General features: G+C 40.2%; 2 protein-coding genes across 2 annotated transcripts in view; one reads left to right on the top strand and one right to left on the bottom strand.

Annotated features, from left to right (window-relative positions):
• UBTD2 (ubiquitin domain containing 2) overlaps positions 1-7,843 on the top strand; it is a 60,525-nt gene extending 52,682 nt beyond the window's left edge. The window contains exon 3 of the mRNA XM_006021090.3: positions 462-7,843. Within this exon, the coding sequence (XP_006021152.1) occupies positions 462-859 (398 nt within the window). The 3' untranslated portion in view covers positions 860-7,843. The remainder of the gene's footprint in view (positions 1-461) is intronic.
• A 4,768-nt stretch (positions 7,844-12,611) lies between these two features.
• The window catches only part of EFCAB9 (EF-hand calcium binding domain 9), a 7,695-nt gene continuing 4,572 nt past the window's right edge, over positions 12,612-15,734 (bottom strand). Inside the window, exons 3-4 of the mRNA XM_006021089.1 lie at positions 15,341-15,517; positions 12,612-12,719 (exon numbers count right to left, since the gene is read on the bottom strand). Coding sequence (XP_006021151.1) covers positions 12,612-12,719; positions 15,341-15,517 — 285 coding nt within the window. The remainder of the gene's footprint in view (positions 12,720-15,340; positions 15,518-15,734) is intronic.

The following is a 15,734-nucleotide window of genomic DNA, read 5'->3' as shown; positions in this document are numbered from 1 at the left end:
CTTTTTTCCTTGGGTCACCCACAGCCTGATGTAACTGGCTCAGGTTTGTAATTTATCAAACTCACAAAATGCCCCAAATATTTTGGGATGAGTTAGTGAGCTGAATGTGTGAGTTGCATTTCAATTTAAGGGACTCATTTTCTATGAAGTGTATGAGGGAATAACATCTCTCTAAATTCTTACACTACCACTAAAGTAATTAAGCTTACTTCTTTTTCTTTCAGTTTATATCAGCTTTCCCTGATGAAAAAGAAAGAAACATTGTTTCTTTGTTGTTGTTGTTTTTTTAACAGACCCCAAGGTTTTTATATAACTGTATATCCCGCAAATCAAGGGGCTGCTGAGCCTACATGGCATTAAGCTGTGCCTTTATATGAACACAAGAGTTTCAGAGGTTTCTGGTGGTTTGCTTTTAAATATAATAGGCATTTATACTAGTGTTTTTCCTCTTTCTCCCAAAGGTGCTCTTACAGAGTGCTATGATGAACTGGGCAACAGATATCAACTTCCAGTCTACTGCCTGGCCCCACCCATCAACATGATAGAGGAGAAAGGAGACCTAGAGACTCTAGATATTCCTGATCCACCACCCAATTCTGGGCATGAATGCCAGCTTCGCTTACGTCTTTCCACAGGCAAAGACCTCAAACTTATGGTCCGCAGTATGGACACAGTATATCACATGAAGAGGCGGCTACATACAGTGGAGGGAGTGGAGCCCAGCAGCCAGCGCTGGTTCTTTTCAGGCAGGCCGCTTGCAGACAAAATGAAACTGGAGGAGCTGAAAATACCGAAGGACTACGTGGTGCAAGTCATTGTGAGCCAGCCCTTAGCAAACCCAGCCCCCGTGGAAAACTGATCCTTCTTGTTTGTTGATTCTTCTTTCCTTCTTCTCTGTCACATGGGATTACTTTACTTTCCCTGCTCTCATTTTTGGGGGTTTTTCCTGCTAAAGGATTGGTTCTAAGAAAAGACCAGCAAAAAGAATTCCATCTGTGATGGAGCTTTGCAAAAACAAACGCACACAAAAAATAGTAACTGTCCCTTGGGATTTGCCTGATCTACCCTCACAAGAAATGCAGAGCAAGAGCAATGAAGGAGATGTAGGGTATATGGGTGGGGAAGGGGTTTGTCACTTAATAAAAGTGTAGTGACACTTGGAACTGTAGGCAGTGTGCTGATGCATGGAGAGAGCACTTTTATTAGAATAAAAATAAACCAAATGGTCTTATTTCAGGAAATCAGCACCACTTACAGTTCATCCAAGAAGCATAGCTGTTCATGGTAGTTCCAGCCTGCTAGCTATTTATGATGATTCTGTTTTGGCTTAACTCGTGCTTTGTCAGATTACTCCTGGGGCATAGTGAAACTTGTCCAGAAAGAGCTGGACAGAGGGATGGATCTTTCTGTTGCTTCCTCATTCTGTGTTCCACCCTAAATGTGGCTCCTCTTAATGTTCAGACCAACAAATTTTAGTACATTCCAAGATGATGATGACACAGTCCTGTGCCATTGCTAGCTTCAGTGTGTTGGTAATGCTGCCTTCTGAACCATTGGGCAGTAATTTAGTAAATGTACACTTTAAAAAAACATTCTTGTACTGTACTGTACTGTAAACTTACCTGCTATTAGGGTAACTTGTCCTGCAGTTTCAGGCTGGCTGGCATCTGAATACATGCCTACCCAATTACTGCATACATTTCAAGCTTGTAAAACAAACTTAACAAAAGGCGAGCTGATCACAAAAGATGCACTGACCTAGGATTAAGAAACAGAAGAATGACCTTTATCAGCAGACACTAGTATGCAGGCTGTAATAGTCTAATCTCAGTTATACCCAAACATGACTGATTGCTGTTTTCTCCTTGCTAAAATCTCTGATGGCACACACTGTGGAAAATGGTAAGAAAAAAAATATAAAGCACACTAAGTTTTGGTTATTCATGTGACTGCTTGTAGAAATAGTAGTTGTTCTCAAGGTCTGTTTCGGACCTGCTGAGTTTATAGTCAATAAAATTGGAAATATCCTCACTGCATTGGCAACTCAGGACATAGTCCCTAGGTTTAATACTCTTGCTTTTCCCTTCAGAATGCAAATCCCCCTTTTTGTGGGACTAGATAAATCCCTTTCTTAACATTTCGGACAACAGTTATAGTTTTCACCTATCAAAATTAAAATTGAATAGGATGTTGAGAAAATAGATCTAATTACTGAGTAGTGTCTTGCTTAAAAAAGAAACTGAATTTGTTCCTTTAATGGCTCTTTGCGTTTCTGCCTCTGTAGTCTTTCCTTCACTGAAACAATCTGCCCCATCCCTATTCAATACCAAGTTTAAGTTTATAGTCATTGCTCATTTAAATGACTTTGTTCCTCCCAAACTCCTATTTTGCCTATTCAGTCTTTATTACTTTCTGTCTTCCATCCCTAAATCTACACGCATCAAGTGTGGCTCTTACTTCACTGTGATAGTAGAGTCATTTTTAGTATACACGTTTTTAAACTTGCAATGAAAAGCTGCTTTAGTAATGCCATAAAACTTAATTTCACATTCTTGCAGGAGCTTGTTTCCTTTATGAACTGCAGTATAAAGTTGGAACGAGCACAGTTCACTTGGATTGCAAGCTCGTGAGACTTTCCAGACTACCCAGATGCTTCATACATTTCAGTAGCTAGGTGGCGCAGTGTGTTTGGTGCACTAGACTACCTCTTTCAAAGCCCCAAGATCTTTTTTTTTTTTTACTTTGTCACATACAAGCATGAACTTAAGTTTCATCTTAGTCACCATACTACATGTGTCCAAAAAAATCCCCAGAAAGCTCCTTTGCAAAATTCACTGCTGACCATCTACTTGAGGAATGTTGAAGCCTGGCAACAGTTTCATGGAGTGAATTGACTGAGCTCTGTGAAGGAGCCTGTATTTAATCTCTTACTTCTCATTAATACCAAATTGACTTCCACATTTATTTTTTAATATGGGAAAAAGTTAAACAAATAAACCCTGATCTATACAATTTTTTTTGGATTGTTTATCCCCATAATGGTAATTGAACTTTCACAGTAAACTCTGAATTTTTAAGACAAAATCCAGCTGATACACATTGAATCTATCACAATCTGTATTTTGCATCCTGAAGGGAAAACTAATAGTGGATTTCTGCAAAGAGGCCTTAAAATCTCATGGATTTTACCACTTCAAATGGTGCTTGGTAAGACAAGAGATGTTATGCTTATCTAAGTGATGGGTAGTCATTTCCTACCAGGAGCAGCTTGTCTTTTAAGACACAGTATAAATCTTTGTTTAGCCTGTTTTTATGATGCAGTTTCCCTATAACCACTTCTAGAAGAGGGGAAAAGTGCTACAGCTATTCAAAAGGAGCAAAGTTGTAACTAGGATAAAATATTTTGTACCTCCCATCCTTTTGTAGGATGTATTTTCACACACAGTTTAATTGTTACCAAATATAGTTTTTAATAATACAAGTTTCTGACAGTTTGAATGAATTTCCACACATAGTTTGAGACGCTTCAGCTGTAGAATGTTGAACTGTAACATGTAACAAGGTTTTACATAAAATAATTTGGTGAAGGGGACAGGAGAGGATGTATTAAGTCCTGTATTTACTTGCATATCATATGCATCTTTCCCTCAAATATCAGCCCTCAAAAATTGGAATGCATGTCTTAAGCAGGGAAGTGAATTTTCTGCATCAGAATTGAAGCCTAGTGGCTGCCGTGAAGCAATGGGCTTCTTCCCCGGTCCAGAAAGGAGGGGCAGGGTACATCCTTCAAGGTCACAGTTGTTTTAACCCTATTACAGCTGCTGAGCTGTAGAACTGTAGTTCCGACTGCACTCCTCTTGTTTGGGACCAGCATTCAGCCATGTTCATCCCATGATGTAGCAGTTAAGATTCTGGAAAAAAATCTTTTTTTCATTCTTTCTTCTCAAAACAAGTTGTCTGTATTATTTGGGGGGATATGGTATGTGAGTAGATATGATACCTTTGATTGGTCTTCATGAATGTAGGGGGTGAGCATTTCTGGTTATGATCACTGCTGGAACCATTTTCTAAAAATATACTCTCCTTTACTCACTCCTTCTGTTCTCTTTTCCTACAAGCGCACATCTCAAAAGCAAGCAATCTGATGGCAAACCATTTTCTTAGATATGAAAGCAAATATTAACTTTCTCCCTCCTCCTGATAAACTGCTATATACCACCCCCATCCACCCAACTGGAAACACAGAAATGTCATGCAATACATGTCAGAAGGTGTAATGATTCTCCCAATAAGAAGAGGAGACAGTTTCTGAGAGCATACGTATGTAGGTATGTGGTACTGGTTAAACATATCCCATATAGACAAAAATGTGGCTATACACATACATGTTGAAGGAATACTGCACTTCTGTCTAATCTGTGAGATGGATGGTTTTGGTAGTCATGCAGAATTCTCTTCTATGAACACAAATGCAAAGGACTGAATTCTACCCTCCGCTGAATTTATGCATCATCCATTGGACTTGGTGAGATCTTTGTACGTGCATCTCGGAGCATAATGGGTCATCTGCATGTTAAAATGCAGCTTCTGGCTACAAACTTGCCCTCACCAATGCAGTGAAAAAGTCTTGCCAGCTGCTGGCCTGAAAACCTAGTGGTCTCAAACCGAACAATTTATATTCATTGAACAAGAAAGGTAAATATGTGTGAATGCAGGTGTATATGATTTTATTTTAATATGTACATTCAGATTTGGTCAGGACTAGCTGATAGGTAGTAGTGCGAGTGCAGTGTTCATTTTATAGCATTGGCATCCTGCCCAAAGTGCTGCATTACAGAGTACAGTGTCCTTGGCCTCAAGTATATAACTCGGGATGCATGTATAACAAACATAGCATCAGGTAAAACAAAGAACAGACAAATGAGCAGCAATAGGACAAAGTTTTCATTCGACCCACAAGTCCACTGTATGTCACGCTTGATTAACTTTGGCCATTAAGTGATGCCAGTGGATTAAATTTTTATGCGCAGTTCTGAGGATTTTTTTTGTACTTGTTAATGCAAAAATGTCACTCGCCCCTGACCGAGAAGGGGCTGGCTGATTTCTCCACTCCTGATATAGTTTTAAGGTCAAGGAGCACCAACACTACATCTATATTGCTGCAAAAGAATGACTAGAAATGGAACAAATGTTAGAAACGTATGTGGCTAGCTCTGCTACAGGGGCCCCCCATATATTTTTTCCACAAAAAGAACAAGAAATTACTCTCATCCGTAGCATGTAAGTTTGGATTATGGACCACTCTATTAGCCGGTTGTGTATTACAATAATGGGATACACAGAAAATTCTTATTTGGGACAGTAACAACATTTTCAACTTAAAACCAACAACTTCTATTCCTCTGGAGATGGGAAATGTTTTGGAAAATGAAGTTCTAGGGTTTAATGGTAGTTGGTTGGCTGTAAGTAATATTGAAATTAAAAAAAGCTCCCTTTGCCTTTCACAAAAAGTTGCATCTTTTCACTTGGGGAGAACCAATCAGGCTTCACATTGACATGAGAAAGCAACATGGTCAGTTTATATAATATTTGATAAAGCAGGTGGCCTATTGATAAAATATAGCTATGATATCAGACATGCTTCTGCATCTATATATCCATTGTTAGTTTTTTAAAAAGAAAAAGAAAAAATTCTATTAGTTGATGCAATGATGGGCTGCTTTGAACCACAGAATTGTGAAAGTATTTTAGCTGCATACGTGTTAACAAATAGAATGCTATACATTTGTCCATCTCACTCGTATTCATAAATGCAAATGCTAAAGTTACATTTCTGACTCTTGATTTATATTTCTCAGAATCTTTTGTATGTCATTGTAAATATGTTCTTAAAGACCCTGCACCTTATGCAGAAATGTTTACGTTAAAAAAAAAACTTTTTATAAAGGACTCTTGATTATTTTTTTCTCCCTATAATCTACTCTACTTGTTTGAAATGGAAATAACTTCCATTAGTGAAACAAGCTTTCTCTCCTGGCTCCCCCAAATGTATAAGCCTATAGGATAACTGCTTGTGAATGTTGGGCATAGCATTTTTTTGAAGTAGGGAATTTGGATGTTTGAGAAGCAAAGTCTAAAGAACTTGATTTTTGGAAACTGGGTATATTTTATACAGTCCACAAACTGTTTAAAAAGAGAAGGAAAGAAAATAGGTAGTAAGTTTTGGCACTGCCCCTTAAATTTTTTAGCCCTCTTAGGAACTTGATGAAATTAAAACAGACTTTTCCACCAACTTTGCTTCTGTCTTGTTCCAAAGGTGAAGAATGGCCTAATTTGCACAACTACAAAATTTTGGTCAGTTAATGGCTCTGTATAAGAGTCTGCCTGTTCAGAACTTCCATTTTCACAAAGCTTTCTTAACTGCTCCATTTTGCAAATGGCTTTTCTCCTTTCATGTTTCATCAGTTTAAATATTCCTCAGCTGTGTAGATGCAGTTTCTTGTTCATAGGAGATGGTGGACTCCCCAAAAGTCTTTGGGGCTATACTTATCCTTCCAGAGGAATATAACGGTGTATATGCCACATAGAACTCAAATAATTTGAAGGCAATGGATTTTAACCCAACTGGGTTTCTTACTATGGACTTTGAAACTATTCTTAAATATGTCATTTGTGCTGTCCATGAAGAAGTGTATTGCTATCCTTTTGAGCAGAGCCATTTGTTGAGAATCCATCCAATAGAATGCTGTATTTGTACATTTCAAGATGAAGACCATTGGATCAGAACCATGTGGCAAATAGAGAACTTAAAATCCTGACTCCTGCCTTAAAATTCTGGTTTATCTGGGGTTCCAAAAAGGTTTGGGGTTTTTTTAGTTTGTAATTACTGTTCTTATTTTTAATCCCTTTTATTTTTTTGACCACTTGAATCTGACTGGAGGATGGTGTAAGGAAATTTTAAAGCAAATGAAATCTCAGCTGATGTGGCTTTATTAAAATAACAAAATATGGTCTTATATCAAGGACCCTAATTGTGCCTCTCTCTAAGTCCAGGGAATGTCAGAAAACTGGGGATGGACTTTGACCAATGACTAAAATTGTGCATTAGTCAGCTGGAAGTTTGTAAAACACTTCACTTTCACATGTTATGAGCAAGGGACTTAAGTTTATGTCCTCTTTGCCTCATGGTAGTGGCTTCCAAAGATGGCTGGTACCATCAAATTTGTACTTCTTGAATAAATATCTTCATTTTTATGGTAAATCTTTTTTGTACGCAGTTTGTTGTGTGCGTGCCATGTAACAAAGAAATATTCATATTAAGTAGGATAAGGTGCTAGATTTGGTACTGATGCAAAAAAAACACAGTTCCAACAGGTTGTGAGAGAAAGGTGAGGGAATTTCAGTGATGTGACTTTTTTTTTCTTGTAACTTTTATAAAATTAAATCTTTTAGAACTGAACCTATTCATTGTGCAAGACACTCCCTGGTTCCTTCAGTCCACTAAATAAGTCTTCACCTATCTGGAGATGCTGTGAACATTGGGTTACATTTAAGATGCGTTGTATATTTTGTTGTACCTCTGTTACTTGGTTGACATATCACATTAGTGTGCACACACATTTTTTAATAAACTGCAAAGCACAAGTAGGTTGTCTTTAAAATGTAAATTATGTGAAATTTTTACATAGGAGATATCTATAACAATGAGAGCAAAACATCATGAATTTCTAAGAGTTGGACATGCTGTATAAAATTCCCTGTATTTAAAAGGAAAAAAAAAAGGCAAAAAGAAATAACTTTTTTCCTGGATTTAAAAATAAAATTAATACTGGAAATGCCATGCCTTAAGAAACAAACTCAGTGTCATTTTTTTTGTTTAGGTTACTTGATTCTGGTGTATCCCTCCAATCTTTAGATAGATAAGAGAGCCAGCCGTAGAAGGTTACAAAGCTAAAATCCTAAAGATAAATATGAAAAAATTCTAGCACAGTGGTGTCAGATATATGGCCTGCAGAGCCCTATCTTTGGGCCTGCAATGCTGCCCTTGGGTCTTGGACTGGACCTCCACATGGTGCGCATTGGATTCACCCCCTGTGCTGTACACAGTACATGGGACTGGGCAGGCACCCACTGCACACAGCACATGGGGCCAGTCTGGGACATACGGTACATGTGACACATGCACCAGATCAGCCCCATGTGCTGAGTCCAGAATGCAGGGCCAGTCTGCATGCCCAATCCAGCTCCATGCCATTCAGTTTGACACCCATGATCAAGCACCATCTTTCTGGGAAATAAGGTTTGCAACCACTAGATAAACAGGCTCCTGGGGAAGGACAGAAAAGAGACCAAAAGGTAAGTTACTCCAGCACCCACAAAATGCAGCAATATCTCCATCACCACAACACTGAGTGGGTTTGAATACACTTTTTGACTAGGGACAGAAATTACACATACATCGGTATAAGTGGTTGGAAACTGGTTCAGATCTGTAACACAACAGGTGAGTGCACATAAACCACTTTCAAAATGGCCAAAGCTGGTTTCAGATAAACCTGGATGGATATAGCATCAGACTTAACTAATTTAGGTTAAATTGGTTTATTGAATTTCTGTCCCAGATCCTCTCCAGATTCAAGTTAGCTCACAGTCCGGCTGCATCCGAGGATGCTTTTCATCTCCCTTGCAAACCTCCCCTTGCAGGGTGGGTGGGCTAGCCTTGGCCCAAGCTGTCTGCTCCAGCTGAGCAGGGAGGTGTGCTGTAGTTCCCCCTGGCTTCTAGCCTGGCCCACTGCGGGCATGTGGCTGCATTTCTGGAATCAAAAGTGAATGTGTGTTCACTTGCTTATTGATTCAATCTCTGCAGCCTAAACTGACCTGTGAAGATTGAATCAATTCAGCCATGGGCTTTTTGACAGTCTGTACGTACTTAGCCTTTCTGGTATTTGGAGGTTTCTGAATACCCCAGGTTATTTGGATGGTGTAGTTGCCCTGTACAATTAAATATCATTATGGCCTTTTAACTTTGCCAGAATTTGTAGACTTGATTAATTAAATGTATAAATTATCCTTTTTTGGTTCATCTTACTCCCTTTCTCATCCTCCATTAACTCTTCTTCATGAACAGGTAAAAGGTTTGAGTGCTTTCATAGCAGAATGTAGGAAAAGCATCTGAACCAAATGTAAAGAAATAAACAATAAGCATTGTTCTTGAAGTCCTTCATGGCTTTCTTTCCTTTTGTGGTAGGGGAAAAACATATATGCTTATAAAATATCTTCAAGACTTGAATACCAACTTCCATTCTTTCGGGGGTGTTGGTTGTAGCTGTGTTGGTCTGAGGACATAGGCAGACAAGGTTCTTTGGGTAAATGTAACATCTGTTATTAGACCAAATAAATAGTTGGAAAATTGTTCTTTACAAGCTTTCAGGCACAAATACCCTTCTTCAGGCATAGGGGGAAGACTGCTGTTGTTCTGTGTTCATCTGGATGGCATAGAAGCCAATATGCAAAATGAAGGTCTGGGCTTATTGGATGGCAGGCAGGTTATAATGTGCCATAAATCTAATATCTGTATTTAGTCAATGATTTTTTTTGTATCCAGTAGATTTATGAAGTGAAGTTCATAGCCTCGTTCATAGGTGTTACAAAACACCTTTTGTAGACCAGACTATAAACTTCATAAATCTTCTGGATACAAAAATCCAGTAGATTGACTAAATACAGACATTGGATATATGGCACATTATAACCTGCCTGCCACCCAATAAGCCCAGACCTGCATTTTGCATATTGGCTTCTATTCCATCCAGGTAAACACAAAACAACAGTAGTCTTCCCCCTATGCCTGAAGAAGGGTATTTGTGCCTGAAAGCTTGGAAAGAACAATTTTCCAACAATTTTTTGGTCTAATAAAAGATGTTACATTTACCCAAAGAACCTTGTCTGCCTAACTTCCATTCTTTATTCTCTGGCAGAGAGAGATGTTCCTGTGCAACCCCATAATAAATAGCTACTCTACCTTTTGTTTGGTACGTTATGATTTTAGGGAATGACATAATCTTATCTCTTGTTATTGCCACTTGTTCAAGTAATGGATGCATCAGTGGTAAAGTGGTAGTAAAGAGGCCCATGCCCTCCTGTTGGTGTCCAGAAGTCCATTACAGAACAAATAGCTTTTTGTTTCAATTTAGAACCAGCCTCGTTCCATCTAAAGCAATGATTTTCAACCGGGGACCCTGGCGTGCCGCAAGGTCCTATGAAGGGTGCCCAGGAAATGTGAGAAGATAAGCAAAGTGTGAAGAGATAAGCAAACAAAGGCAAGCATAGGCTTCAGGTGTGAGGAGATAAGCAGATAAGGGAAGCCTCAGGTTGTCCCTGCCTGGCTACTTCTCCACCCCCACTGCTTGTCCCCTCTGCAAGAAGGTAAGCACTGTAAGTAATACATTCATTTTTTAAATGGGGTGCCACTCGGTTCTCAGAAGTTAGAGGAGTGCCTGAAGTCTGAAAAGTTTAAGAACCACTGATCTAAAGGGAAAGTGAATTTCAAGTCAAAGGTGCATAATAGCTGAATCTCAGTCTTGGCTGCTTCTGGAAAAGAGTGAGGTCTAGAGCTTGGTTACACCTCCTAATACTTGTACTGTGTGTATATAAGACTAAATACAAACCATTGTGCAGCTGCAGTAGTTGTGACTATATAGCTGACGTATACAGTTTATAGTGTTGAGGGCATTTAGCCCACATTCCTAATGGACATGGGATAAATGTGCTTTGTGTTTGTGAATATACTCCAGCTTTCATCTGAAGCTATTCAATTATCTCTCTCTATACCAGACTACATAATCTATGTAGGTTTAACTGTGGAAAGTGTTAACCCTGCTATCCTGGCCAGACTCCAATATGGTATTTACCTTCTACCTTCCAAAATCCCATAAAAAATTTGTATTCTTCCCTTCCAGTCCCAAAACCCTGAGTAGGACTAGTGTGCACTGTGTTACAGACTTGCCTGAGTTTGGTCCCCATGGGTCACATTACAGCAGAAAGTGAAACACCCTGAGTTGAGAGTCTTTGGCTTAGTCTACACCACTACAGATTTTTGCTGGCACAGTGACATCCGCTATATTAGCAAATACCCTGGGGTAGGTGAAGCTATATCAGCAGAAAAGGGATATTATTGGCTTAATTTAGATCACTCAGGGGAGTGACCTACCTACACCAACCAAAAAAAACCCGTTAGCATATGCTGTGCCTTTGATAGGGCGCATTGGCAACAGCAGTATAGTGACATAGTTACACTATCAGTACAGAAGCTCTAGGTCTCATTCTGCTCCTTTGTTATATGGGCATGGATTTACCTCGAACAATGCAGTAATTCTAGTCTAAAACTGGAGCCCTGAGGGGGGTACCTAGTTAAAAATTTGGCCAGTTTTTTGTGGGGTTTTTTTGTGGGGGGAGATATCTTTGGTTATACAAATGACTTGGAAAGAAACAGATTAATCACTACTATTCCACCCTGGCTTACTTATAAAACATGCATCTCTCTCTAGACAGTCCCAAAAGGTTAAGTGTTCAACAGCTTAATTATCTCAGTTTGCTTAAAGCAGAGCTCTGTGACTTTGGGGAAAGACATAAACTGGTATTTTTCTTACGAGTTGCACACCTACGCTAAGGTTAAAGTAACAGCCCTTGGCAGAAGTCTGGAAAATGGTATTTTTTTTATTTAGCTGTCATACTATGGCCTTACATTTTTAATTATATTAGGTGGGGCTTCAAACTGAGATCAATGGAATTTAAGTACTGATGTTATTGAATTCAGTATCCCAGTTGCAAGCATACAGTGGAACAGGGAATTGGGTTTATTAAACTTTTTTTTTTCTATTCAGGCAATGAATGGTAAATATTTAACGTAAGAAACAGCCCATCCCTTCTGTTCTCTCTTCACATGGATTTAATTTGAATTATTTTAACAAAGAAAATGCATTCCCTGCGGTTGACTCCATTCTCCACAACAAAAGTAACAAGGTTGTAGGGAGACTGGCCAAATCCTATTCCCTTCTCCACTATTTTTAATAGAAACCTCTTAATATGGAGCAGAAAAGAGTAAAGTGGAGGAAAAAACAGACACAAATGAGTGAATCCAGTGGTTGATGGGTGATCCATCTGTATTTGTTAGCTTTATTTCATATATCTTCAAAAGAGGTAAAATTGGTGTGTTGGGGTAGGTGTTCTGTCTCAAGCAAATGCAATTTATTCAGGGGATGGGCCAGGTCAACGCTACAAAACTCAGGCAGTTTGATATAGCAGGGAAGGAGTGACAGCAATATCAACACCATATCTGGTGTGCAATATGAAGCATGAGGCTGAAGTCTAAATTGCATCAGCTATTCCATATGGAATGACACCAGATGCAATTTTGCACTTTCATATGGTATGAGACAAACTTATACATATGGGCAATTGTTTGCTCCATTACTTCTATTATCCATTTGTTAGCTGGTATGTTAAACTCATTCGAAAACTTTCGCTGGGGAAGGTGGTTATCTGGGGCCCTACTTTAAATAAAACCTGGGTACTTTACCAGTGGAATGGGTAGGTATTTATTTTGGGAAGGTTTATTTTTGGCTTTTCTTCAATTCAATACTTTTTTTCTCCTTCTCCTTTTTCTGCTGTCTGTCAATGCAGAAGATTGTGAACATCTTGAACTCCTTGTAGTTCAGGGACTAGTTTTTGGAGGAGAGAAAAATAAAATAGTATTTTAGCAAGATAGTGAAGATGGGTGCAACCCCAGTTTCAGACATGAACCTGATCTACAACTAGGGCTCTGGACTCCTCAATCCTGCTCAATACTGTTTCTATGCACACTTTGAGGAAGTGGGATCTGATCTAATACCTTGCACCCATCTCAGATGGACACTTTACTAAGTAATGCAGTGCTCTCTGACTTTTACACTACTATTCTGCAATTAATTGGTAGAGATTCAAGCATCTTCAGAACTGTATTAATCAGTACCGCACAAGATCACCCTTAAAGAATGGCCTTTAAGCAAGCAGCTCAGTCATAGAGGAGTAATGAGAGTAGCTAATATCCAAAACTGGGTACAGTCCATTATTTGTATTACAGCAGTGCTTAGAAAGCCCAAACTCTATCAGATCCCCTCTCGCCATAGACTGATCTTAGCGATCTGTGTATTAGGGCTGTGAGAGGCTTTGGACAGAGCTTCGGATCTGGAGACGCTTGGGATGCTTCGGCATCCAAAGCAGCATGTCCAGATCGAAGCACTGGCTTTGTTAGGCTTTCCGAAGCAGTTCAGGGCTTCCGAAGCACTTCGGAAAAGCTTTGGAGCCGCTTCGGAGATCCGGCCATGGGGTATAATGGGGAAACAATGAAATATCTATAACTTTGTTGTTTTTTTGTCTGGTTAGGATGAAATTTGCAGGGATTGTAGTCTCTGCTGAGAGCATGAAGCCTGCCAAGTTTCAAGAAGATCGGTGTAGGGGTTTGGGGGGAACTGCACCTCAAGGTGCTGACGGGCAAAACTCGTGACATGGATGGTACTGCGTATTAAGGCGCAGTAGGGTGAAGGCTGTAGGCCTGCTAGCCCCTGCTGCAGCCACGAAGCCTGCCAGCTGTCAAGGAAATCGGTGCAGGGTTTCTGGGTTCTGGGGCCTTGCACCTCTAGCTGCTGACAGGCAAAACTCATGACATGGGTGCTTGTGGGACTGACTGTCTGTGCCTTGGGGTGTGGGAGACACTACTGCAGGCCTGGCTGCTAAGCTACTGTGTTACCACTACCAATCAATCATGATTCACTCAGGGACCAGCTCAATACACAGTACCTAGCTAATGTAGCCAGTTAATTACCATCAATTAACACCTACAAAACCACAGACTAAGGAGAGGAAAGACTCAATACAGACAATCAATTGCCCCAATTCAGAGACAGTCAGTTGCACAAGCAACCATGTCACGAGTTTTGTCTGTCAGCAGCTAGGGGTGCAGGGCCCCCGAACCCCCCTGCACCTTTCTCCTCAACAGCTGGCAGGCATCGTGCCCGCAGCAGGGGTCACCATCCCTGCAGCTTTCACTCTGCTGTACCTTAACACACACAGGGTCACCCATGTCACGAGTTTTGCTTGTCCACAGGTTGAGGTGCAGTTTCCCCCAAACCCCTGCACCGATCTTCTTGAAACTTGGCAGGCTTTGTGGCCCACCAGGGGCCACCACCCCTGTAGTTTTCACCCCCCTGTGTTCTAACACGTAGACGTGGCATGAGTTTTGCTTTCAAGAATTTGGGATACAGTTCCCCCCCCAAAACCCCTGCACCAATCTTAAAGATTCATAGATGTTAGGGTCGGAAGGGACCTCTATAGAGCATCTTCTTGAAACTTGGCAGACTTCATGCTCTCAAAAGGGGCTATCACCCCTGCAAGTTTCATCCAAATTAGACAAAAAAAACAACAGAGTTATAGATATTTAATTGTTTCCCCATTATACCCTATGGCCGGATCTCTGAGGCAGCTTCAGAGCCACTTCGGCCAGATAGAAGCAGAAACCCAGTCCAGAGCTCCAGATCGGATCGCTGGCATCCGAAACGGCTGGATCAGATCGCTGCCAACTTGCACAGGCCTACTATGTATGTATCTCCAAGCCAGCAGTGCTAGTAATCAGACACATTTAAGAAAAGAAAATGTATCATTGTATCCCAGAGAGAATTGCTTCGCTATAAGTGTCTTGCTATTATATTTAAAACATCTTTTCAGTCATCACTTCTTCCAGGTATGTTACTCATAAATAAAATAGCTCATAAACATGCAAAGTCTCACCCTGGGGACAGGAGGAAAGAAAATGTCTATAACTTCTTCATAACTTTTGTATGGGTCTTGGATACCAGGAAATAGCTCAGACAGACAAATCAGGCAAACTCAAAACGTCACAGTTGTATGTGGTAAGAAGTCATCAAAGACCTGATCTGAGTAGTTTCAAAGTCTGTAACAAAACTGACTTCACGGGAGGAGGCAGAAGGAGGAATGATAATCTGTTTGTTACCACAACCACATCATCTGCTGGCACAAGAGGTCTTCCTCCTGGCAAGGCAGTACTGTCTGTACACACAGCTGTGGGTTGGGACTCTGAAACCCAACTTCTACTACAAACAAGCCTGTTGCAAGACCTTTAGCAAGTTGCTAAATCTGTGAACCTAATTTTCCACCCCCTCTTGGTCTCTTTTGCCTAGTTTGGGACCTGCTCTGAGAAGTGTCCCTCTCTTGCCAGGTATAATGAGATTCTGGATTCATTTTGGACTTAATTAAGGGCCTTGGTATTCAATGTCTTTATTATTACCTCATCTCCAGAGACATCAAAATCCCTGAATATCTTCTCAAGCTCTTCCTTGTTGATGTTAAAGAGGAACCTAGTGGCCTGAAACTCCTTAGGACCAATTGTATGTCCTCCATCCATATCCAGCAGCTCAAACACAGGCCAAGAGTGACGATAAATGAACTGCTTTTCGAGATGGTTCTGTTTCAGGACAGAAAGGGTTAAGAGCAAATAAAGCTTAAAAAAAAAAACTTGTATCAAACACAGTTAAAGTCTAGAGGAGAAAAACAAAAGTAACCTTCCTACAACACAAACAGAAAAGTACTCAGCGCTTTCTTTCACACACCCTTCTTGTCCTTTGCCTGAAGGTTTCTGTTTGCTCCCCAGGGGTGGGACACTGGTACAACTATGAAATAAT

The sequence above is a fragment of the Alligator sinensis genome, unplaced genomic scaffold, assembly GCF_000455745.1.
Source record: "Alligator sinensis unplaced genomic scaffold, ASM45574v1 scaffold360_3, whole genome shotgun sequence".
NCBI classification, from domain to species: Eukaryota; Metazoa; Chordata; order Crocodylia; family Alligatoridae; genus Alligator; species Alligator sinensis.
The sequence above is the reverse complement of the archived record's forward strand: the minus strand, read 5'-3'. Positions and strand labels throughout refer to the sequence as shown.